Source organism: Populus euphratica, unplaced genomic scaffold (genome assembly GCF_000495115.2).
Source record: "Populus euphratica unplaced genomic scaffold, PopEup_1.0 scaffold74.1, whole genome shotgun sequence".
NCBI lineage: Eukaryota > Viridiplantae > Streptophyta > Magnoliopsida > Malpighiales > Salicaceae > Populus > Populus euphratica.
The window spans coordinates 746,558-772,045 of NW_011499954.1; the positions used below are offsets into that span (position 1 = coordinate 746,558).

The following is a 25,488-nucleotide window of genomic DNA, read 5'->3' on the forward strand; positions in this document are numbered from 1 at the left end:
TGCTCTTCCTCCTCTAGTGTAGGGGAAGTTCATCTAGAAACGCAAATGTTGGTTCTTAGATAGACTGTGAATTGATCAATACACTATACTATAAATATAATTATCAAATATTTTAGCAAACAAAGAAAGCAGGTGGAACGGGTTCAAACCTTAAGCATTGAAAAATTAAAACCAACATCCCTACCATTCATTGAAATGGATAATAAATGATCTATTTGACGTGGCTTATATAGTGATAAAAATTAGCAAAGTGCCATAATTTGTTATATCATGAGATTTGCTAAAGAAAATTTCAGCTACTTCACACTTTACACAGGAGTTGACTTCACGTGCACCTTGGCCTTGGTTTCATTTTGTCCTGCACAATTACCTTCATCTGCATCTGCCTGAAGATACGAACCAAATACCTGCATAACTTGTTCATAGACTGGCTTCTTGGAACCAACAGCCTGCTCGATGAACAAAGAAGTATCAAACATCTAAACATGGATTTCTGGTTAAATGTTCCAAGAAATGTTTTACTCACAAGCTCCAATACTCGTTCCGGCAACAACCATGCCCAATCCTTAAATTCTGGAGTTTCACTTCCATCACCCAAAAGGTTGATCTCTTCCTCCTTCCCAGTAAACTTAAAAAGAAACCTGTTTTCAAAATTTCTATGAGCACTGAGCACTGAGCAAAGAGCAAGACATGGAAAGAAAGAGCCCACTAACAGAAAAAGAAACAAACAAAGACAAATGCTAGGTCAAACATCCAGTAGCTTGGTCTTTGAATCAAAACAGGGCAAGCCCCATACTTGTGCAATTATTTATCAGGAACTATAGATATATATTCAAAGCAAGTACGAAGAAAACAGTTGAGTTCTGATGATAAGTAAAGACAATTTGTAGAAAGAAAAAGACTCAATCCTGAGAATTATACAAAGGCAGAAACAGAGGCATGCCCCCACTTTACCATCATTCATGTTACCCAACAAAAGATGCTCAAAGAAACCATTTTTTTATAAGAAAAACAGTACATGGAATCACTTGTATTTGTGAATAACGGAGCAAAAGGCAATGGTCATAACAAAAGCCGAACTAAGAGCAACCAGAAATTGTAATCAGGAACAATATACAATACTATTACTGTTGTTGACACTCAAATTAGCTTAACAAACTTCCATTACATGTCAATAGACAAAATTCTCTTTCATTATATGGTCTTTTTCTATGTGATTGTATCCTTACCACTTCTGTGCTTGACCTTTGTAATTGGTACCCCATCGACGATTAATTCTCTCTCTGGCTTGTGATGGAAAGTCATAAGTGAGCCAGTACGGTGCCTACACATCCAATATCAAAACCCGTTCACTCAAACAAGTAGCAAAAAGCTCATCTTTCTGATTTCTTAGATGTTCATGTCACACACAACCCTAAAGATTGTATGTTAGAGATTACATTGTTAACACTTAACGAGTGGGAATAAAAAACTCACCTCTGCAACAAATTCAGCTGAAGTCACTCCTGTTTCTTCCCTCAGTTCCCTCATTGCCGCATTCCTTAGGTCTTCACCCTCACCAGCACCACCCTGTGGCCTTAGTGAAGTTAAAATGAACTGGAAAACTTTGCATCGAGCATTTTACCCAAATATAACGCCGCACTTGTGCTCTTCCTCTAGTGTAGGGTAAGTTCATCTAGAAACGCAAATGCTGGTTCTTAGATAGACTGTGAATTGATCAATAAACTCTTCTAAAATATACTGTAAATATAATCATCAAATATTTTAGCAAACAAAGAAAGCAGTTGGAACGGGTTCAAACCTTAACCATTGAAAAATTAAAACCAACATTCCTACCATTCATTGAAATGGATAATAAATGATCTATTTGACGTGGCTTATGTAGTGATAAAAATTAGCAAAGTGCCATAATTTGTTATATCACGAGATTTGCTAAAGAAAATTTCAGCTACTTCACACTTTACACAGGAGTTGACTTCACGTGCACCTTGGCCTTGGTTTCATTTTGTCCTGCACAATTACCTTCATCTGCATCTGCCTGAAGATACGAACCAAATACCTGCATAACTTGTTCATAGACTGGCTTCTTGGAACCAACAGCCTGCTCGATGAACAAAGAAGTATCAAACATCTAAACATGGATTTCTAGTTAAATGTTCCAAGAAATGTTTTACTCACAAGCTCCAATACTCGTTCCGGCAACAACCATGCCCAATCCTTAAATTCTGGAGTTTCACTTCCATCACCCAAAAGGTTGATCTCTTCCTCCTTCCCAGTAAACTTAAAAAGAAACCTGTTTTCAAAATTTCTATGAGCACTGAGCACTGAGCAAATAGCAAGACATGGAAAGAAAGAGCTCACTACCAGAAAAAGGAAAAAACAAAGACATACTAGGTGAAACATCCCGCAGCTTGGTCTTTGAATCAATACAGGGCAAGCCCCATACTTCTGCAATTATTTATCAGGAACTATAGATATATATTTAAAGCAAGTACGAAGAAAACAGTTGAGTTTTGATGAATAGTAAAGACAATTTGTAGAAAGAAAAAGACTCAATCCTGAGAATTATACAAAGGCAGAAACAGAGGCATGCCCCCACTTTACCATCATTCATGTTACCCAACAAAAGATGCTCAAAGAAACCATTTTTTTATAAGAAAAACTGTACATGGAATCACTTGTATTTGTGAATAACAGAGCAAAAAAGGCAGTAGTCATAACAAAAGCCGAACTAAGAGCAACCAGAAATCATAATCAGAAACAATATACAATACTGTTGTTGACACTCAAATTAGCTTAACAAACTTCCATTACATGTCAATAGACAAAATTCTCTTTCATTATATGGTCTTTTTCTATGTGATTGTATCCTTACCACTTCTGTGCTTGACCTTTGTAATTGGTACCCCATCGACGATTAATTCTCTCTCTGGCTTGTGATGGAAAGTCATAAGTGAGCCAGTACGGTGCCTACACATCCAATATCAAAACCCGTTCACTCAAACAAGTAGCAAAAAGCTCATCTTTCTGATTTCTTAGATGTTCATGTCACACACAACCCTAAAGATTGTATGTTAGAGATTACATTGTTAACACTTAACGAGTGGGAATAAAAAACTCACCTCTGCAACAAATTCAGCTGAAGTCACTCCTGTTTCTTCCCTCAGTTCCCTCATTGCCGCATTCCTTAGGTCTTCACCCTCACCAGCACCACCCTGTGATACACAATCTCATCAGCTGCTATACATTTTCATATCGTTTTTATTTCCAACAAAAATTCCTCACAAAGCCCATACACAAGCTTAACCATATATCGCAACAAGCAAAAAAGGCAGTTAAGACCTCCTACACCCATAACTCTGCTAGAAACCCACATATCTGACGCCTTACCGTACATCTAAAGTTTTTTCTGCTCTAAATCATTTCATGAACAATTCACATGTAAAACGCAAAATCAAATGCTAATCATTTCATGAACAATTCACCTGTAAAACTCAAAATCAAATGCTCTACTCCATCAATCCAACACCATTCAACAAGCAATTCCTTTAACAAGATAATTGAAATTCAACTCTTGCCATAAATTAGTAACAAAAGCCGAACTAAGAGCAACCAGAAATTGTAATCAGGAACAATATACAATACTATTACTGTTGTTGACACTCAAATTAGCTTAACAAACTTCCATTACATGTCAATAGACAAAATTCTCTTTCATTATATGGTCTTTTTCTATGTGATTGTATCCTTACCACTTCTGTGCTTGACCTTTGTAATTGGTACCCCATCGACGATTAATTCTCTCTCTGGCTTGTGATGGAAAGTCATAAGTGAGCCAGTACGGTGCCTACACATCCAATATCAAAACCCGTTCACTCAAACAAGTAGCAAAAAGCTCATCTTTCTGATTTCTTAGATGTTCATGTCACACACAACCCTAAAGATTGTATGTTAGAGATTACATTGTTAACACTTAACGAGTGGGAATAAAAAACTCACCTCTGCAACAAATTCAGCTGAAGTCACTCCTGTTTCTTCCCTCAGTTCCCTCATTGCCGCATTCCTTAGGTCTTCACCCTCACCAGCACCACCCTGTGACACACAATCTCATCAGCTGCTATATATTTTCATATCGTTTTTATTTCCAACAAAAATCCCTCACAAAGCCCACATACTAAGCTTAACCATACATCGCAACAAGCAAAAAATGCAGTTAAGACCTCCTACACCCATACCTAGAAACCCACATATCTGACGCCTTAACCGTACATCTAAAGTTTTGTCTGCTCTAAATCATTTCATGAACAATTCACATGTAAAACTCAAAATCAAATGCTCTACTCCATCAATCCAACACCATTCAACAAGCAATTCCTTTAACAAGATAATTGAAATTCAACTCTTGCCATAAATTAGAATTCAAAATCCACATTGAGAAATATCTACTAAAACCAATTCTCATCAATTCATGTCAAATCCCCCAAAATAGAATTGAATTCAAATTCCAGCATTGAAAATACCTACTACCTGAGGCATCTGCCACGTGTACGGAATGTTTATCCTGGAAGCAGTGAATATCTACAAGATTTAACACCCAAAACCATAAACCCTAATCACAAATTTAATTGAAAAGCAAAAAATCAAATTCAAATGAAACAGATAGAGAAATTAATTACTTTTTTAGAGGGATTAACGAGACAAATCCCCACATTCCTTCTATACCCATCCGGTGGCGTCTCCATTGACGGCGGCAACTCTCTTCTCCTGCTTCTCCTTTTACTCCTTGTTAACGATACGGCGGCGCAAGAAGATCCGGACAGTGGCACACTTGCAAATTTGTTCAAATTTACACAGCAATTTAGGCTTACAAACCGATAAATATACGAATTTCTGACAATACTATCACTCAACTCCATAATTTGTGGTTTTATAAAATAAAATATCTTGGTCTCCAAGCATCTACTACCTATATAAGTGTGCTTTTAGCTTTGTGTAAGCATAAAAAATATATTTTCAGTTGCACTTTAAAAAATATAATTAAAAAATTATGTATTTGATTAAAATTATTATGAAAAATAAATTATTTTAATTTTTATAAAATTAAGATTAAATATAATTATGCCCGGTTCAATGTAAAAAGTAAAAATTATTTGGCTAATAAAACAATTTTCTTTTGTAGTTAAACAAAAAAATATAAATTATCACAATACTAAATAGTCTCTTTATCACAATACTAAATAATCTCTTAAACCTTTTATCTAGTATAATTTACACATCTTTATCATTTTTCTATTATATAAATATTGTTATCATCTAATTTATAAAAAATTCAAATTTAAATTAATCCACGAGTTAACAATAAACCTAAATTCTCTAAACTTTTCAAATCATGAACCAAGTTTTATTTAAAAATAAATAAATATATTTAAATTATTTCTATTTAATTCACGAGCCTCCAAACTTATTCAAGTTTTAATCATGCTAATCTAACTTAGTAAGATATTTAAATTGTTTTGCTCGAGCTTTTGTTATTGGACCATCTAAATGCCCATACTCATTAGATGCAGTCCCTTCCACATTAGGATCATAATACATATCATCACTCTCAGGTTGAAAGTGATTTGTCCTCGAATAAAATTGTCAACATCTTTAAATAAGTTGACAAATTTTTACATTAATGACGATTGAAACATTGTACTTATTCAAAATGAAAACCATAGGATTAATAAAAATAATAAAATCATTGTAATTATAGTTTAATGGTATGGAAAAAAATGATAAAAAAATAAACTAAAAAAAAGTGTTAAAAAGATGGAAGAAGAAAACTTTTTTAGTTAAAAATATCAAATTTTCTAGTATAAAAAACAATTAAGCCATTTTGAGATATGACTAGATCAATTTGCTTAATTGGTTGGACCATTTTTCAAATAATCAAACCGTTTTGGTTTTTCTCTTTATAAAATTGACAAGGTGTTGCTTTGGAAAAAAAAAATACTATTTTTTATTTTTTTTTATTCTTACACTTTTAAAAGCTAGAGAGTAAAATTAAAAATGAAAAAAGAGTGCTTTAAGAGATAAAAACACTTTCACTTTTGGAATTAAAAAACATCAAGGAGAGAAAATATTGAGTTAGAGAGAGAAGGGAAGAAAATAGAGAAAAATAAAAAAACATGAAATATTTTGACTTTTTAGGGTTTGAAAACTCGATTATCATTTGGCAAGGAGTTCTAAACCTAACCTAGAAATTTTATATGAAATGGATAACAATTGAGGTTCAAATAATGAAATTAATGCTATGCTTTAGAGTGAATTTTTTGAAAAAATATAAATTGACCATGGATTGATCAATTAGGTTAAAATAAGCTGTGTTGGTTATTAATACAGGTAGAAATGATGAAGAAAACCATGAGGTTCTTAAGGACCCATGACCGACCAATGAGGGGTTATATTACATGAAATAGAATTGTATGTAGTAAGTGATATCATAGTAGATTAATGTATATATTATGAAGGAAATGATTTTAAAGGAGTTTTGTTACATTATGTAGATTGACTTGAGAGTTTATATTGCTTAAATTTATGAAATTTAGGGTGAATTATTGAACCTAAAGATGAATATAATTGTGAACATGTTTGACTTTTCATGCTAAGGAAAGATATATAAAAAAATTGATGTAAATGTGATAATATTTGTGTGATATAATACATGTATGACTATGATAATACAAATGCAAAACTATAGATGTTAATAGCATTATTATTGAGTTTTGTTAGAACTTTTTATGTGTTTGGAAGAACATGTTAGGAAATAAATGAATTCTGCATGCCCAATTGAAAAACAATTATGCGTCTAATAGCTTGTTTAATTATAGTTATTCTTGACATGAGATTTAAATCATAAATGGTTATAAAAATATAGTTTGAGAAGATACGTGTATATACAAGTTATAAGAATTTTTTTTGTTGAGATAACTAAGAAAATAAAATTTTTTAAAAAATAAAAATTCAATGAGGATTAAATGAGAAATAAAGGTTAAGATGAAATAAATTGATTTAGAATATTAATACGAGGAATGTACATGGAATTAAAATTAATGTGGTATATTTGTTGTTAAAAGAGAAGCTACAAGAGCTGAGTAGCTGTCGAGAGGTACCACTTAGCTTCTGCAGTAGGTAATTGTTGTAGATTAATATTTTTTCTTAATTTATTACAATAATTTTGATGATGCAATGATATTCTATGTTAGAAATATAAATTAAAATGAAAGGAATTAGTTTTCGTTAATAAAACTAATACTAGGTAATGGACAACAAGATTAAATTCCTGAAAGTGAAAATAATGCTCGGTAAGGGGCAAAAGGATTAGTTTCCGGTAATAAAACTATTTTGTGCTATTTATTAGCATGTTTGACATACTTTAATGTTTTTTTTAATATAAAATCAAACCTATTTATGAAATTTTTTCATCATTTTGTTTAACATTATTTATGGAAGTCTTCTCATCAATTGAAATAATAAAAACACAAGGATTAAAACCATTACTTTTATAGGATGTTTTATAGCTATGAAAGTCTTCTCATCAATTGAAACCATTACTTTTATAGGATGTTTTATAGCATGATAACAGTTGTTTTTTACTCGAAAATATATTAAAATAATATATTTTTAAAAATTATTTTGACATTATCATATTAATTAATTTAAAATAAAAAGAAAAATAAATTTTTTAATTTTTTTTAAAATATTTTTTAAAAATAAAAACAAATAGAGTCTTTGATTGGAACGAGATAAATGGTAACAACAATTTTAATTAAAAATCTTCTTCAAAATGGCATCATGTTACCCTACACAATATAGCAAGCACCCTTCGGACAAAAATACACCAAATATGGATAGAGACTAATTCATGGAAAGCATACGAAAAAAAAAAAAATCCATCGGGAAATAAATTTACTAGTGCATGAAAGGAACCAATCTTCATCGTGGTTTAAAAAAGAAGAAGAGGAAAGCGGTGCACAAAATGACAAAACAGAGGATGTTGTTAGGTCAAGGGTCCACAAAAACCTGGCCCACTCATTGACTGGAACAAAAAAAAAAAAAAAACCCAACAAATACCCTTTTTCCCAAGAATCCTTCGTAACTACTTCATGTTTTGTCCCTTCTCTTCCCCTAAATCCTTCAACAGAAATACAAACCAACACGAACAATGGGGGTGCCTCAAACAATGGAGGCCCTAAGAGAACGAGCTGATTTCATTAAAGAATCGTTACAAAAAAGCCAAATCATTACTGATAACATGGCCGCCATTCTTGGCTCCTTCGACCACCGGCTCTCTGCCTTAGAAACTGCCATGCGTCCCACTCAGGTACGTTAAGAATCATCCCAACTTTCCATATTTCTGTTTTAATGGATATGCATTGTTGTTTGTAAAGGAAATTTTCTTCTTCTTCTTCTTCTTCTTTTGTAGATAAGGACGCATTCGATTAGAAGAGCACATGAAAATATTGATAAAACATTGAAGGCAGCAGAGGTTATTTTATCTCAATTTGACCTCACGCGAAAGGTACTTTTTTTTTTAAATAATAATTTCTATAATGATGTTTTTTTGTTGTAATATTATTAATTAATTTGTCTGGATATATATGTATTTGGATGTTGTAGGCAGAGGCTAAAATATTGAGAGGGCCACATGAAGATTTAGAGAGTTATTTAGAAGCGATTGATCAGCTAAGAAGCAATGTGAAATTTTTTAGCAGCAATAAGAGTTTTAAAAGCAGTGATGGTGTGCTTAATCATGCCAATCAATTACTTGCTAAAGCTATTTCTAAGCTTGAAGAGGAGTTTAGACAGCTTTTAACAAATTACAGGTTCGTCTTCTTGGCTTCTTGTTTTTGTAATGAAATCCTGTTCTGTTTTGTTTCAAGAAATGACGATTGACATAGAAGTTATGTTAATTGTTTAGTGTTTTTGATCTGACTGTTTGGTGCACTCGAAAAGTCTTGTTTTTTGGTGTTTTGAAATGAGCAATGAATCGAATATTGGAAATGGCTATGACTTCTGCCGCTGAAAAGTGTCAATTAATTGTGAAAGATTGATTGTTGTTGTGTGCCTGATGCAAGCTTTGATTTTTCATGATCCTCAATAATGCTTTTGAAATAAGTTAAGAATTGTTTTGACTGACAGCAAGCCAGTGGAACCTGATCGACTTTTTGAATGTCTTCCCAATTCTCTACGTCCATCATCATCATCAGGATCGCCTAGGAAGCATGGTAATGATAACAGCAAGAGCCCCACTGAGCACCAAGGGAAGAGCTTAGAAAATGCTGTTTACACTCTTCCAACACTTATTCCGCCAAGGGTTATTCCATTGCTACATGATTTAGCTCAACAAATGGTTCAAGCTGGTCACCAACAACAGCTATTTAGAATCTACAGGTGATTTTTTCCCTTTCTTATTGCTGCTGTTATCATTGCTCATGTTCTTCATTCTTGGACCTATCTTAACTAGGTTGTCTTCTGTCTTACAAGTTCTCAAGACAAATACATGTCAGAAGATTGACTTTTTCAAATTCTGGTGTTTTTATCGTTTACCGCTAATAACAAGCTTGAAACTTGGAATATAAAAAGAAATCTACATTGCTCTGCCAATGCTTGATCCATGATAAAAACATTGAAATTGGAAGAAAATTTTAGCTTGGTTATTTATGGGTAATCTCTCTTGAGTAATCTTGTGTAAATTAGTATGAATTTGAACATGCTACAGTTTTAGTTTTCAATAATGAGTGGTGAATTTGTCAATGCATATAAGTTTGGATAATCTCTTCCTGTCTTTGCTGGATTTAATAGGAAATAAAATTACTTTAATGGAAATCTAGCAATATAGTTGTCACGTTACTTTTCAAGACACGAGTTATGACAATTTTTGCTTAACAAAGAGACAATGGAGGAAGAGAACATCGGCTTTGTCATTGAAATAATTATTCGCTAATAAATTCCATCTAAGAACAAAAGTAAAATTTCATTCTGATTCTTATCATCATATGGTTCTTACTACCATTGACTTTGGAATTTTGGTGATGATATTTTCTGTTTACAAACTCCAGGGACACTCGTGCTTCAGTTTTGGAACAAAGCGTCAGGAAATTAGGTGTTGAGAGACTCAGTAAGGATGATGTCCAGAAAATGCAGTGGGAGGTCTTGGAGGCTAAGATCGGGAATTGGATACATTATATGAGGATTGCTGTGAGGATTTATGTGTTGCATTCTTGGTATCAAGGTCTCTTTTTGTTATTTGGTTTCTCAATTTTTTTTCAATGCTTGGAACAGGTCAAACTGCTGTTTGCTGGGGAAAAGAAACTGTGTGATCAAATACTTGATGGGGTTGATTCTCTCAGGGATCAATGTTTTGCTGAAGTCACTGTAAACAGCGTGTCTGTGCTGCTTAGTTTTGGGGAGGCCATAGCCAAAAGCAAAAGATCACCTGAAAAACTATTTGTTCTATTAGATATGTATGAGATTATGCGGGAACTTCAATCTGAGGTATGGAAGCTTTTACTAAAGCGAAATATTATCAATACTAAATAATCATGTGAATTCTAAACAGTTTTGGTGGATAACCCTGTATGGGATTTGTCTCATTTATCAACAAGGTAATGAATCTATGATGATGGTAAAAAGTCATTTCAAGGCGAGTTTTTCTCAGAATTGAAACCATGAACCATGAATCGCAGATGTGCATGAAATAAATTAGAAAATGAAATGATAAGTAAATAAAGACCCTCTATATGGGGAAATAGTCGTACAGTGAAAGAGATGAAAATGGGGGGAAATTGAGATGCGACTTTCAATGGAACATGGTATGCAAGGTCGCCTTGGAGCTCACAATCCATGGGGATGAAAATCCATTTCAAGCAAACTGAAATGCATAAAAAGCCTGCGGATGTAGCTTCAGGTATCGTTTCTTGGTTGTTTATTAGAAAAGGCGACTAAAATGACATTTGGAATATAGAAAACCAACTGTTTTCTTTATGATGGAGCTAACAGCATTTCACTGTTATTTTTAATCACAAAGCATTAGAGAAACGATACTGTATGAATCCTATGGTGGAAAAATGCTTAGACAAGTATTTTTTTCTCATTCTTCTCCTTCTTTTTCTTCAATTCTTCTTGATGTTTATGATCTTCTTTTATTTCTTTTTCTTTGTTTTTCGGCTTGATGTTGGGGGTTGCATCCGCAGATTGAATTACTCTTTGGAAGTAAAGCCTGCATCGAAATGCGGGACTCTGCATTGAGTTTAACAAAGCGACTAGCTCAAACGGCTCAAGAGACCTTTTGTGATTTTGAAGAGGCTGTAGAAAAAGATGCTACCAAAACTGCTGTTTTAGATGGAACTGTCCATCCTTTGACTAGCTATGTGATTAATTATGTGAAGTTTCTCTTTGAGTAAGTTATTATTGCTGCATTTTCTTGTTTCTTTTCTATCAATTTTATCATGACATTTTTTAATATACTTCCTTCAAGTCTGCTACTTGTTCATGTGTTTAATGTGGTCAGAAGATCTAGAAATATTAGGTTACTTCATAAATATCATGCATCTGACAGTTGGTCTTTCAATTTGCGCAGTTACCAATCTACACTGAAACAGCTCTTTCAAGAGTTTGATGCAAGCGATCCTGATGCTCAGTTGACATCTGTGACTACAAGAATTATGCAGGCTCTTCAAAATAACCTCGACGGGAAATCAAAGCAGTATAAGGACCCTGCGCTGACTCAACTATTTCTCATGAACAACATTCACTATATAGTGAGATCTGTGCGGAGGTTTGTTCTATATTTTTTGTATTTTATATAAGAGGCGTTGATGATCTGTACATGCTCTGCCTGCCACCTTTTAACATCCAAGTGCAGGTCAGAAGCGAAGGATTTACTGGGTGATGATTGGGTGCAAATACACAGAAGAATTGTGCAGCAGCATGCTAATCAGTATAAGAGAGTTTCTTGGGCAAAGGTTTGTTTCTTTAACTAGACTTGCTCTGCATCAGAATCTCTTTATTTTCCTTGACAAGGATGCTGGGGATATCACTTGAACCCACTAATACCATCTTCTCAGGATTTTTTTTTATATAAATACGGACCTATTTATTGAATATTTATGTTGATTTGTATATATTTTATTACAATCACTCGGTAGGGCTGTAGTTATCCAAGTTAATATTTACTCTTCCTCGAAGATGTCTTCATATCTAGTGAAGATTGTTATCTTTTGATGGGAAAAGTCTGGATACCTGCCTTAGGATCAAGTGGCCTAGACTCCATCCTCTAATTTGCATGCCATACTAGACCTACTAGGGCACTTCTCCAGTTGCAATGCTATTTGTATTAATTTTGGAATTACTCGTTGCAGCGTTTAGTGGTGACGTCTTCGTGTTGACTGCTTCTTAACCTTTTGTCATAAGAAATTGCAACATCTTGAATTGCTCCTCTTTTCATCTAATTTAGGGTTGGAAAATTGTGCCTATAACTGATAGGAACTACTTCCCACCCGAAATTGTATTCAGTTATTTGGTTTCTAGTGAGATTTTTTGTTTTCTAATCAATAAGACGTCATGTTAAACAGTTCGCGTCTTAGATGTGCAGATTCTGCAGTGTCTCTCTGTTCAGGGTGGTGGATCAGGTAGTGGTGGTGGAATCGGAGGTGATGGTAGTGCCAGTGGAATTTCAAGAGCAGCAGTGAAGGATAGATTCAAGACCTTCAATGTCCAATTTGAGGAGCTTCACCAGAGGCAATCTCAATGGACCGTTCCTGACAGCGAGTTGCGTGAGTCTTTGAGGCTGGCTGTTGCCGAAGTTCTCTTGCCCGCATATAGGTCTTTTCAAAAGCGTTTTGGGTATGGTTCTCATCTTTGTGACCTGCTTTTTCCTCTTCTTCTGGCTTCTACTCATCATTTTATCTGAGAAGAATTCATCCTTCTTTCTTTCACTCATAGGAACAAACCCTGTTTTGCATTGTTACAGGCCTATGATTGAGAATGGAAAAAACCCTCAGAAGTACATTAGATACTCTCCTGAGGATCTTGACCACATGATGAATGAATTCTTTGAGGGGAAGACATGGAACGAGCAAAAACGGTAAACATTTACTAGAACGAATCTAGGTACATGCCACCATTTATGCTCTTGTATAATTACGAAGTCAAATAATAGGTGGCTTGATATACTCGTATCACGATCCGCATCAGGGTTGGATTCTTCTGCCAAAGTTTTGCTGTTATTTTTCCAACTATCGAGTCTGAGTATGTTTCATTCAAGGCATGCATGCATATGCACACTCTGTACTCACAACTGTACAACCTCCCCCTCCTATGGGTATAAACAAATGAAAACAGCTGCTATTTAATAAGAGTGTGTACATTTTTCATGCCCTTTTCTTTCCGTGCCAAATTTCTCACTGCTTGGGAGCTCCAAAATCCATAAAACCCGTTCTTCGGTTCAAATAACAGAGGACCTTGTTGAGGGGAAAGGTAAAGTGGCAGGTCTCGGTGGTTGTGTTGCCGTGAATGGGAAAGACAAGCTCTCCTGTGGCGTTCTTTAATCTGCTATCTCTTGATCCTCAGATTTCTTTAGAAGGTGTTCAGGGATTCTTATTGTTTCCATGTTATCCTTGGAATAAGAAATGACTTGCTCTAATAACTTTGAACCAACGAACCTCCATAATTCTTTAACCAGTTAGAATTTGACACCATGATTCCAAAGGTCCCTTGAAGAAATAATTCAATACTTTCCAGCTTTTCTGAATTTAATTGGTACCCTAAAGCACACAAGTTACATCTTCCAATTTTTTATGTACATTCAGTGCGAACGAGTGAGTTTTTTAACTGGAGTATTGCCCATCAGCCCTTGTCCTAAATTTTTTGGCTCCGCCGTGGTGGGAAGAAACTAATTTGCTCGCCATCCCATGGCTCCTTGTGATCCACAGATGCCTTCTCTTCCTTTAGCGACAGCAACTTTCGGACGTAAAAAATTATCCTATAGCCAACTAGATCTTCTAGATAGATTTATATCTGGGTTTACCATCGTCAGTTGTGGGGTGTAAAAAATTATCCTATAGCCAACTAGATCTTATAGATAAGTTTATATCTGGGTATTGTTGGGTGTGGACACAACATGGTTGGTGGCAGCCATGTTAGACATGGCTAAAGTCAATGGTGGTTGCATGGTGGGTACCTAACCAAAGAAATTGTTGTCCACCATTGTTGACTAAAGAAGAAACTTGTCTCCCACATCAGCTATAAATAGAGAGTGCCATTGATAGCTGATGAGCACCACGAGATAGAGAGAAACACAGAGAGAGAGCTAAGGGTGAGAGTTGAGTTGAGTTGAGAAGTTTTCTCCTCCTCCTTGTTTTGTTGTTTGTATATCATCGACACGTCAGCACTGCCACGTCAGTCGAAAAATTTCCGCGGATTTGCCACGTCAGATTGGGAAATTATTTTGATATGTTAATATAAAAAAAATTAAAAAAAATATTATTTGAAAATATTATAAACAAAGTTAAAGGGATTAAATATCTAGTAATTATTTGAAAATATGGTGGAAATTATATATTTTAAAATTAATTTTTTTATATTTTAAAATTATATTAATATGCTAATGTAAAAATAATAAAAAATATTATTTTAATATATTTTAAAATAAAATACATTTTAAAAACAAAAACAATCAAATTTTCAAGCACCTCATGAATCATCACAGCCTTGAACTAAAAACCATGAAGGAAAATAAATCACGAGAAGGGTAAAATAGTAAAACAAAAAGCCTATCGAAAACCGTTCCCTCCTGAATAACATTTGAGACAGTTACAAACCGTTGTGACCCACGCCTTCCAAAGTATATTTGCAAACATCATTTTCTTCTCACAATTTGAAGTTCATGGTTACAGTCTTCTAATCCGAAGCAACACCGTCATCATCAACAACTACTTTTGTACTATGAATTCATAAATCTTGAAAAAAATAAAAACAAGTTCAGTACTTATAAGGTACGTAATCCAACAATATCTTTACAAGTTTTTCTTTTTATTTATTTTTCTTAAAATCTTCACTGTATTTCCTACGTTAGAATTATGTATTGAACCATATATATATATATGAATGAATGAATGAAAATGAATGAAATTAAAATATGGGTATAGGATCTTTAGTCATGTTAAAATTCTGAAAGAGGATGGGACGTGAATTAAAGCCATGATTTCTATATATCATCATCTAGAAATTAAAATATGGGTATATGAAATAAAGCCATGATTTCTATATATCATCATCTTTTTTCCATTTCCTTGTGTTTCTGTTGAGTTCTTAGTTTTTCTTTTAAAAAAAAGAGAAAAAAGGAAAGAAAAGAAAATATCACAATGCTATATATGTTATTGTATGGAGTGGATAAAGATTTCTGTGTTAGCATTAATTAACGTTGTTAGAAAATTCCGGCCCTATTAGATCATAAATCTCACGAGGATTGGACAAATAAATATTACCATCGTCTCTTAAAATCTTGATTCCTTTCTAGTATGGTTTTTCCTGGAAGGATAGAGAATATTACAGGAACTGAAATGAATCAACGCTCATGGTTTATGCAGAAAGAACAATGGCATCGTTGAAGTCTCAAGATTGTGGAAGCATTTGCCAGCTTGCTCTTTTCTTGCTTGCCGTGGTGGCCGGAATATCAATCATCACCTTAGGGCTTATGATGAACTCAAAGTACAGTCCACGGACACAGAAACAGCCTCTAGTGATCAGACTCAATTCCTTCTCTGTATCAGACCTTAACGTATCGAATTCCATATCTGGGGCCAATTGGGATGCCATGTTGTTGTTCGGGAACCGGCATAGTTATTTTGAGATTTCGGTCGAAAGTTTTGAAAGTTTTGTTTACTATTATCATCAAGATGCTCTGTCGTGTGCATTAGTGGAGTCAATTCATTTGGGGCCCAAAAAGCAGAAATTGGTGCAGATCAAATTTAATGCCTCTGGGTGCGGAGGGGGTGAACAACCTTTTGTTGAGGAGAGGGTTCTGAAGGAGATAAAGAGAGATGGAGATAATGGAACTTTGCATTTGGGGTTGATGTTGAATTTTCAGGCTTCTTATAGGAAAGGGCCTTGGTCTTGGGTCTATTGGCTGAAGGCTAAATGCACTGACTTGGACGTGCTGTTTGAAACTGGTCCGGGTGCTGGCATGATGATCGGCGATGAGCCCAGAGCGTGCTTGGTTCCATTGCTCAAGTGATCATGATGTTTCTGTCACTTCCTTGTTCTTATTTCTTTGTTCTTTTCATTTCCTTTCCTTCGTATTGAGTTTCTGTCTTTATTTTGGAATACTACTACTGTAATCAATGCATTTTCTATAGCAGTTTTGGTGTTGCGTTGCTGCCACGAAAATTTCAGACAACCTACAGGGCTGGGAACATCATGGAATCAAATGCACCTAGTCCTATCTCCAAAACTAGCAGCGAAGAAATTTTGTAACCTGAAGGCCAGTTCTTGACAGATTCTGGATGTGGAAATCACACATACTTATAATCATAATCCTCGTATAGTTTCTAAGCAAAAAACTCTAGGAAATTTGTCCATCACACGTGCAAGTTTTCTTGGCCATATCTATATCATGCATCAACTTTGGCCGTATCTAACAAAACTTTGTCACAGTAAAGCATAAAATTTGTTAACTAATACCGATAATTTACTATTTTCAATCATAGCAAGTGATAAAAAAACAGGAGCAGCATTTTCAGCCATTTCACTACACGATAAGCAATACAGTATATCTGTACTCATCGTAGAACCATGTCATGAGCTTTTTTGGAAACAGCCAAGATTGCGCATCTTCTTACAAACATTTTTTGGATTTGATTTTTGTTGCAATGCTCCACTCAATTCCTTCGAAGCTTGAGAAATGTGTACTACCTTATTGTATTCAAGTGCCAAAGAAAGAGAGGAAACCCAACTCAATATGGCCAAATGCACCCGTATCATGTGACATGACAACCAATTCCATTTGAACTTGTTAGCTTAATCGTAACATGCAACACACAATGTACGCGGTTATGCCACCCTTGATTCTCCGTAACCTTTCTGGTTTTCTCCTTCATCCGATTCAACTGAAAAAATTAAAATCTCTGCCTCCTGGCTCTCTTGGGTTTGAAGAGAGATAATCAATTACGCGTACCATGTGTTAGGTTGATTGTCATTAATATACAACAACCATTAACTATTGCATCAATCATGTGTACTCATCCAAGATGTCAAAGGTTGGCAGCCACCATTATTGAAGAAGAACTAGAGTTGACAGCCACCTTTGTTGAAGAAGAGCCTCCATGAATACTTATAAATAGAGGCATGTGTTAGAGAACAAAATGTAAGTGAAGAGAATTATGAAAATGTGAAGAGAATAGAGAGGAAGAGAGAGCTACAATGGCAGCAGCTGCAAGTGCAGCAAAAAGAGTTGAGAGTTGAGTATGAGAGGGTGTAATCCTCCTCCTTCGTGTATATATTTTTATTTTTTTTCTATCTCTAAATATATTGACTTCTCCCGTAAATGTAGGCGGTTTTGCTGAATCATGTTAAATATTGTGTTAGTGTGCTTAGCCTTCCTATAAGCAAGTATCAGAACATCACCGGTCGAAATTCCCAACACTGTAGCTTTAGAATCCCAACAACACAATGAACACAATGAGGGAGGAAGCCAACCATTTGAAAGCACCCTTTTTCCTTTAGGAAGACTTAAGTGTCCTCCACCGATGAGTTATCCTCCTACATTGGGATATGCACCACCACCACATTCAGCCTATCCACTGCCCGGTTATTACCCTTATGCGCGAGCACCACCACCAGCCTATTACATTAATTCTACAGTACATCAACAAGGATGTCAAAAGTCATCAAGTTTCTTACAAGGCATCCTGTCAACAATAATATTCTTGGTGATGTTTATATTTACACTCTAATTAATCATGCTGCTTGCATTGCGTCCTGAAATTCCTGTTTTTCACGTTGAAGACTTTTCTTTATTAAATTTTAATGCCACCATGCCTACCTTCACGGCTACTTGGGAAGCATACGTATCAGTTAAGAATCCAAATACCAGATTGAAAATAGACTTTGGTCAAATACATAGCCATATGTATTACGACAAAGATTATATCCTTGCTTCAGCTAATTCCCCCAAGTTCTCCATGGACGCAGAGACAAGCAACGTAATACGTGCCAAGCTATCGGCCAATAACACGGATAACTCGGTGGAGAGCTGGGCGGTGGATAAATTGGCCAAGGAAAGAAGCAATGGGGCAGTGGGTTTTCACTTTAAAATGGTGTTCTCGACTTCTAGTAGATCGGGTTCATGGTTTAGATCAAATCCTCGAAGCATGGAAGTTGTGTGTGACGATATTAAAATTGCTTTTGCGAGTGCTTCTGGTGATGGGAATATTGCAGCCAGTGCAGATAGGGACTGCTTAGTTCTTAGCTAGTTAATTTGTATGTTAATATATATTTTATAATAAGGGAAAAAAAAGTGGCCAATATATGTAAAAATGGTTTCTTTTATCCGTCAATTTCCTCTTAAGCTTCTTAATTATCATATATTTTCACTCATGTGGTTGATGGAGACATAGTTTTGATATTAGACATTATAGATATGAGCATGTTCTTATTTGAAAAATTGCTGGTAATATATGGTGTTGATAGATGCACATACGTTTTTTCTTTCACAAAGCACAACGTGTATAAACAGATTATAATTGAATTACGGTCAGTTTGTTTGTGTTTTTTCTCTTTATTAGTTACTAAAATAAATAATTATTAGATTATTTTTTATTATTTGCTTGGGTCTGTAAAAATTATTAAATTTAAGTATTTTAGATTTAATAATAATATCAAACCTAAAATCTTTAACTCTTGGATTTAACAACTATGTTTGATACTAATCTTAGACATTGTCTAGTATAATTATCAAAACCAAAAATAAGTCTACCAACAATTCTAGACCCAAATATGGATCTAATATGATTATTAAATCTAAAGCTCTAAAGTGTGACATGAATACCAAACTCAAGCCTATTAGATTTGATATCATCATCAGATCGAATGTATAATATTTTTTAATATAAATTTTTAAAAATAATATTGCTTCGTGGTGAAGCGCGGACCAATATACTAGTAATTTACTATGGATCCAAAGCCTACTTATTTTTTTTTAAGAAATTCTTTTTTATTTTTTTTAAACTTCCTATTTGTTATATTCAATTCATATTTTTTGGTTTAATTATTTATTGGGAATTCCGGACAAAAAGAAAATGAAATTAGTATGAAGCTAAATATTGTTACTCGGACCTTTTTCGGTTTGTTGATATTCATGGTAATTTGGTCTTAAATTTTTAAATTAGGAACTTCTTGTGCTATTTTATATTGTAAAAAATCTAATTGATAATATTGTTTTCAAAAAACTGATGATAAAACTCTAAATATGTTCAATTATGTTTTTTTAATGAAAAAAATTAATTTAAACTTTATATTATCACATGCGTAAATGTCATTTTTGTAACAAAATCAACATTTTTTTAATGAAAAAAAAGCTGAGTGCTGTCATAATTAGTTTTTACTCCATTTTTATCATATTTACAAAAATATTAAAACAAATATTTTTAACATGATTTACCTAGTTTTTTTTGGTAATTTGGTAATTTTTTATCACTTCACATGCCATGAATTTAAAATTTTTTCTTTAAATTTCAGAAATACAGAAAAAGGAGGAAAGATATTTTGTTTAAAAAAGAGGGGACTTTTTCCAAGATACCGGAAAGTTTTGGAAAATATATGGAAGCCATAGAAGGTTGTGGAAGAAATTAGAACCAATTATGAAAGGAATATATTAACTAGAATAAATACACCGCCTGCACTAGATGGAAAAGGAAGCGTTTATGGATCCTGCGGGCCCTTCACGCACTCCAAGAGCTCATAGGCACATGGAAAAACACGCCACAAGCCATGGTGGTTCAAGCCGAGATTGTAACCGACGCTCCACCATGAACCTCCTATGAAACTTCCGGTCACTAGCAACCTTTGTGCTCATTTCATCGACCATTGAAGGTTGAATTCTTATGCTCTTAGACCCTAACATTTTTGAGCTTATTCTTTGAATTTGTGTTTGTACTTTAAGTTGAACGGTAGAACTTAGATTTTTAAATTACATGTTGATTACTTGATTTAGTGATGGATTGTGAGCTTATTCTTTAAGTTGTTTGTATTTGAACCTTTAAACTTTGATTCATGGATCATGTTTGGGTTCAGGTTGGGTTGTTTGAATTAGGAGGTGATTTGAATGTGTTTTTGTGAAAATGACCACGTTCTTAGACCTGGTCGTTATTGAGTGCTTTCTGGCCCCCAATTAACAATAAGAATAATTACCAAGCATTGCAGCGTCCTAAAGAGGAACTGGAGGAACAGAGGAAGATCGAAGAGGTTGCCAAACTTCTTTGCTGAGAAAAGAGGCATGAGATTGGTGAAATAGCTATCCGGCATAAGAGAATAAATAATGATTTTTTCCGTGTGCAAGATCCTAAACCAACTATGTGTAAATATTTATTCTCTAAAAAATTTGCTTGAAAGAGGCTTATCTTTGCTAGAAAAATTCAAAACATTTTTTCTCTCTGTTCTGAAACTTCTGCCCATTATTTCCAGTAAGAACAACATTGATATAGCAGATCCACGTTTGATTGTTGTGCCCTATGTTGCTTTCTTAGTCTATTTATTTTCTTTGGCCCTGTTTAAGTAGGATTGTCATCTGTTGCAATACTGAAATTATGCCGATAGTGTTACCATTTCTTAAGTAGCACACTACAACGAGGATGAGTTTCCATGATGAAAGATTTCAGTAGCTTGCGTATTTCAAATTATTCAGCATGAGAAATTCTCTGAAGTTATTTGCTTGAGGTAGAAAGCTTTCGCTCCATGCTTACAGAATTTTTTTCATATTGTTCTAGGTACAAGAATGAGTAACTCCTGATCCTGGGATAGATGAAGTCACCGGGGAAGCATGGCAGCCATTTTCAGAGAAACTAAATGCTGTTCCTTCCAGAATATCCAGTGGCTCCATCCCAGGATTGTCAGTTGAGAAATTTCTAGAGGACAATCGAACATTAGCACTCAATATATTTCGTTTTAAGCCCTTCTCGACAATAGTCCCCACCCCATTCATGTTCCTATTGTTCTCAGTATAGTTGTAAGTATTTTATGATGCTGCATAATTTTTGCGTCTCAGTTTCATTATAGCCTTTAAAATTCCAGCTTCGTATGCGGGGTTATTGGTCATATAATTGGTGTTGGGGTTGTTCTTGGTCTTCAGAACATTGGTGCACTGTAAAAAGAGTATACCCTGCTTTAGAATTATTATTTTTTAAATGAAAATACCGACAGATTTTCATGATTCTGTCTGTTTTAAAAATCACTGACTAAATTGTCAACAGAATCATTGATGCTCAACTTTCTGATGACTGAATTCTGTCGGTGATTTTTAATACCAGCATGATTTTCTCTAAATGCTGACCGTCATTTCTGAGTGTGAAAAAAATCCTGAAACTAAACGATTTCTTGAAAATGGGAATAGCTCCCATGAAAGCCCAGGTATATCCTGTTCCATGTGGTGGACATATCACAAAAGTAATTTATCAAATTAAGCTTTTAACAACTGATTTACATGACGAGGATATAAGTTTGATAAAATTTGAATAGGTACATAAACTTACTTTGTGCGATCATGAGTTGAAATGGAGCTAATGCATCCGATTAGTAGTCCAAAAAATGGAGGAAAATGAATTCTTGCATGTTGTAGAATTGAACTTTTTCTCTCGTAAATATGAGAATTGAATAATCATATGTATTTTTAAATTAGACTATACATCAATCAAAATTATGTTTTTATACGAATGATCTTAAAAATACAATTCTCACGTGGATCCCATTTATCTTATTAAGCCAATATTAAAAACTAAAAAACAGAAAAGAGATAAATATCCTTAGGGGATAAATAGCAAGTAGAGCTTTTCAATCAGGCTACGAGTTTTTCTGTAAAACTCTTGTTAATGTCAAGTGGTAAATAGACTTTTTTGGAACACACATGCTAGTTTTCTGGTCAGAGAGTTTTGAGTTGAGGTTTGGAGGAAATGCATGTTCATATGTCAAGAGTAAATGCTAGTTTTCTAGTTTTTTTTTTTTTTTGAACCTTTTGAAAGGCAAGCCTGCTTTCTTTAGTGTCTCGGAATTTGCTAGAGTTGAGATTTGAGGAACTGCCTAATTTAGTGCTTTTAACTCAATTATTTGAACATTCATGTATAAATATACCAATCAAACAATCAAGGTAAAGTTAGCATACGGAACTACATCTTTCAAAATCATATATATTTGTTAGTTCTTAATTCGACTTTTTGTATCCCCTGTTTGTTCTTATGTAGGTTTTTGAACTGTGTCTAAGCTTTCTGAAATGATGTCTGTACAAGTTATATGATTGCTGTTTCATTGATATTTTAGATTTCTTCCATTTCAGCTTGTTTGATACATGAAAGAACTGGTGCCCCGCTTTCTGAAATGTGTTCTCTGAATAAGTAGACTTTACACCTTATATTGCTAGTTCTTAATTATTGCTTGTGAAACCAAAACATGTATGTATTATAAGTTTTTCGCCACATTTTTCTTGTTGGTACTGATCCTGTTTTTGTTTTAAAATTATAAATTTAGGTAGGCTATGATATGATGATAATGTGATGCAGTCAAAATGGATGTATTTGTGCCTTATGGTTGAATAATTTTAGATCAGTTTAACATTCTATAAGGGTTCTGACGTGTTGGCAAAATGCCAAATTCACCTTTGTTGTTGTATATTTTCTTACTAGAAGATGCATGTCAGGTTTCTTGAATATGGATGAAGAAAAGTCCTTATCAGAAGCTCTCACAGCTGATGTGTATGCTAGTTTTGTCCACATGAACAAGCTTCGGGCACAGTGCTGCATTGGAAAGTAGAAACGGCTTTAGCTTGCAACATTCCGTATGTTTTTTCAACTCTCTTTTTGGTATTTGTTCCAGCATTTCATTTTTTCATTTTACCCATATTCAGATTAACTAAAATTCTAGTGAATGCATTTCATAAATCTTGATTGGTGTGCATATACGTGGGAATTCTGATTCCTGCGTTTGAAGAGCGCAGGGATCTGAAGCTTGGTTAACCCTTGCCAGCTGCTTTAGAAGATTTGCTTCTAATTTTGCGATTGCAGTGACAGTCATGCCAAGTTTTTATTTTTATTTTTTATAGCCCTGATATGAAGTGGAATGTCTTTAAACATCCTTTCTACAGTAATTATTCCATCCCGAATTCAACGAGCCATCTGTAATATAAGCGCTGAAAATTAATCTTTTGAGCACAATATAAAGCCAGATGGCCTAGGACATTTACTAGAGTGGAGATCTGAGATGAGCTACAAATATTATTATCAATGCGATCGCGCCATCTATTCAGTTGGTTGATGAGGCACCTTGAATTCTTGGTGCATTGCTATTGTTTTAAGGATCACTTTATATTTGTGATAGATGTGTGCATAGGCATTTCATCTGCATGTTCAATTGATACTACTACAGAACTTGAGGGACAAAGCTGTTGTATATGGATCATGTTGTTTTTATCTTATATTATTATTTGGATCATAGTGGGAATTTCATCTAGTCTACGTGTTGGTTAGTGCTATGTATCTGTTCTATGAAATCTTGGTACATTGCTATTGTTTTAAGGATGACTTTATATTTGTGATAAATATGTGCATAGTCAATTCATCTGCATGTTCAATTGATGCTACAGAACTTGAGGGACAGAGCTGTTGTATATGGATCATGTTGTCTTTATTTTATATTATTATTTGGATCATAGTGGGAATTTCATCTGGTCTACGTGTTGGTTAGTGCTATTTATTTGTTCTATCGGTCTTGCTGAGCGGGAGACCTCTTGCTCATTCTTATCCTCAGCGTTGCTGCACTTACATCATATGGTGTGCTGTTACAGGGAACTGTTCAGCTCCGTCCGAAGGCATGCGAGATAGAGGTCTTGGCATAGTTATGGAAGTGGAAGTTTGGTTACTAGTGGCACCCTAGCATCAAAGCATATCCTTGGAAAAGGTTTTTCATTTTTCAGTTCTCATACAGGTGTTGCTCATAGCAGCCCAGATGGATCGAAGAACTATAAGCTTCATCAAAATTCAGTCTATATATGCTCTTCTAATTTCAGTGATCTTCTTTCGTTACCTGTTTTATTTTAATACCAGGTGAGCCTCCTCCTTTCGCAACCTCCAAGGATGCCGCTGGGGTAGAACTTGAACATGCGCTGTTAAATTCACATCAGTAACATGACAAACATTGTTCAAATTACTGTTTCCCTCGCCATTATTGCTTCAAGTTCAAGTTCTTTAATTGTTTTAAATATTAATTATAATAAGACATTTACTGCACTATGGTCTACCCGACAAGTGGGGAGGAACCTGCTCTGTCATAGGTTTGCCTTACCTAAATGATCTGGCTTTTAACTTTTTTTTTTAAGTTGTGGTGCCTAAGGATAGGGTTCTGAGGCGTCTTCTATGAACATGATGAGATACCCATCACAAGAACCGGGCCACATTATATTGCGCCAGTAAGGCATGATTAAGACCCTGGTGGCTGTATTAGTAGAGAGAGAGGAGAGAGAGAGAGGATGGCGTTCTATCTCATGTCTTGGAATATTGTTTGTCATGATGAATGTTTGGTAGGAAACTTCCAAATGGATTTGGATGCGAATTGGAGTCCGAATTAGCAGATTAGTTTCTATCTTCTGATGGCAAACCGAAACTCTTCTGTGATTTATACATCATATGGGAATTATTAGAGTCTTTGGACATGAAATAGGAGCTGATAGAGAGGGGATTGAATCATTGAGGAGATCAAAATTATCCTTATCATTCAGTCTTCTCTACTTTCCGTTTGTTTCTTACATGCAAAAAAACCATACAAATGTCAATTGTTTGAACGCCGAGGCAAATGGTCGGTGGAGATTTCAATTATTGTTTCGTTAAATGTAGAACAGAATCATTACAGAGCATTATCATGACCTCTTCTTGACTCCTCATGTTCTTACGTTGCTTTGCACTGATCTCCTCTGATGTGAAGTTCTAACTTTCCAACCTTTCATTCTCTTTGATTTTATAATTATAGCGACGAAAAACATCCAAAGAGCTTCTACAACACGCTATTTAGGGTAATTTTATAATTATAGCGATAGAAAACATCCATTTGATTCTACAATAGCTATTTGTTTATTTTAAAAAATATTTTAGTTTTTTAAATTAATAATTTTTAGTATTTTATATTATTTTAATATACTGATGCTAAAAATATTTTTTTATAAATTAAAAAAATATTATTTAAATAAATTTT

The 25,488-nt window shown here is 34.4% G+C and overlaps 3 protein-coding genes, 1 long non-coding RNA gene and 1 pseudogene across 6 annotated transcripts; 3 read left to right on the plus strand and 2 right to left on the minus strand.

Annotated features, from left to right (window-relative positions):
• Positions 1 to 165: 165 nt before the first annotated feature.
• LOC105138258 (nudix hydrolase 27, chloroplastic-like) lies at positions 166 to 1,810 on the minus strand. Its single transcript, XM_011044305.1, has 5 exons — positions 1,802 to 1,810; positions 1,477 to 1,596; positions 1,230 to 1,324; positions 527 to 641; positions 166 to 449 (listed from the first exon to the last, which is right to left on the minus strand). Exons 1-5 carry the CDS (start codon positions 1,808 to 1,810, stop codon positions 309 to 311), a joined length of 480 nt encoding a protein of 159 aa, XP_011042607.1. The 3' UTR covers positions 166 to 308.
• Positions 1,714 to 4,972, minus strand: LOC105138250 (nudix hydrolase 26, chloroplastic-like). The gene is made up of 6 exons (XM_011044301.1): positions 4,677 to 4,972; positions 4,528 to 4,578; positions 4,000 to 4,092; positions 3,753 to 3,847; positions 2,179 to 2,293; positions 1,714 to 2,101 (listed from the first exon to the last, which is right to left on the minus strand). Exons 1-6 carry the CDS (start codon positions 4,914 to 4,916, stop codon positions 1,961 to 1,963), a joined length of 735 nt encoding a protein of 244 aa, XP_011042603.1. The 5' UTR covers positions 4,917 to 4,972; the 3' UTR covers positions 1,714 to 1,960.
• A 3,203-nt stretch (positions 4,973 to 8,175) lies between these two features.
• Positions 8,176 to 13,400, plus strand: LOC105138251 (exocyst complex component EXO70A1-like). The gene is made up of 11 exons (XM_011044302.1): positions 8,176 to 8,365; positions 8,468 to 8,563; positions 8,662 to 8,867; positions 9,184 to 9,435; positions 10,104 to 10,242; positions 10,327 to 10,539; positions 11,238 to 11,443; positions 11,624 to 11,821; positions 11,909 to 12,008; positions 12,638 to 12,888; positions 13,016 to 13,400. The coding sequence occupies exons 1-11, from the start codon at positions 8,207 to 8,209 to the stop codon at positions 13,131 to 13,133; spliced, it is 1,938 nt and encodes a 645-aa protein (XP_011042604.1). The 5' UTR covers positions 8,176 to 8,206; the 3' UTR covers positions 13,134 to 13,400.
• A 2,240-nt stretch (positions 13,401 to 15,640) lies between these two features.
• On the plus strand, positions 15,641 to 18,584 carry LOC105138259 (uncharacterized; annotated as a pseudogene).
• A 1,247-nt stretch (positions 18,585 to 19,831) lies between these two features.
• Positions 19,832 to 24,608, plus strand: LOC105138252 (uncharacterized). 3 transcript variants are annotated; one of them, XR_844734.1, is made up of 3 exons: positions 19,832 to 20,133; positions 21,027 to 23,108; positions 24,089 to 24,608. It is a non-coding gene; the product is annotated as an uncharacterized LOC105138252 (long non-coding RNA). The 3 variants fall into 3 exon arrangements; XR_844735.1 differs by having other exon boundaries at positions 21,027 to 23,083; XR_844736.1 differs by lacking the exon at positions 24,089 to 24,608 and having other exon boundaries at positions 19,848 to 20,133; positions 21,027 to 21,265; positions 22,946 to 23,443.
• The last annotated feature ends 880 nt before the right edge of the window (positions 24,609 to 25,488 follow it).

Bases quoted from the DNA above. Each gene is read 5' to 3' on its own strand.
- LOC105138258 (XM_011044305.1), bottom strand. The intron at 1,325-1,476 runs GTGAGTTTTTTA...TTGGATGTGTAG, and splicing joins CAGCTGAATTTGTTGCAGAG to GCACCGTACTGGCTCACTTA. The intron at 450-526 runs GTGAGTAAAACA...TTCATCGAGCAG, and splicing joins CGGAACGAGTATTGGAGCTT to GCTGTTGGTTCCAAGAAGCC.
- LOC105138250 (XM_011044301.1), bottom strand. From the start codon at position 4,916: ATGGAGTTGAGTGATAGTATTGTCAGAAATTCGTATATTTATCGGTTT. The intron at 4,093-4,527 runs GTAGTAGGTATT...TGTGTGTCACAG, and splicing joins ACACGTGGCAGATGCCTCAG to GGTGGTGCTGGTGAGGGTGA. The intron at 2,102-2,178 runs GTGAGTAAAACA...TTCATCGAGCAG, and splicing joins CGGAACGAGTATTGGAGCTT to GCTGTTGGTTCCAAGAAGCC.
- LOC105138251 (XM_011044302.1), top strand. From the start codon at position 8,207: ATGGGGGTGCCTCAAACAATGGAGGCCCTAAGAGAACGAGCTGATTTC. The intron at 10,540-11,237 runs GTATGGAAGCTT...TTGCATCCGCAG, and splicing joins TGCGGGAACTTCAATCTGAG to ATTGAATTACTCTTTGGAAG. The intron at 12,889-13,015 runs GTATGGTTCTCA...GCATTGTTACAG, and splicing joins TCTTTTCAAAAGCGTTTTGG to GCCTATGATTGAGAATGGAA.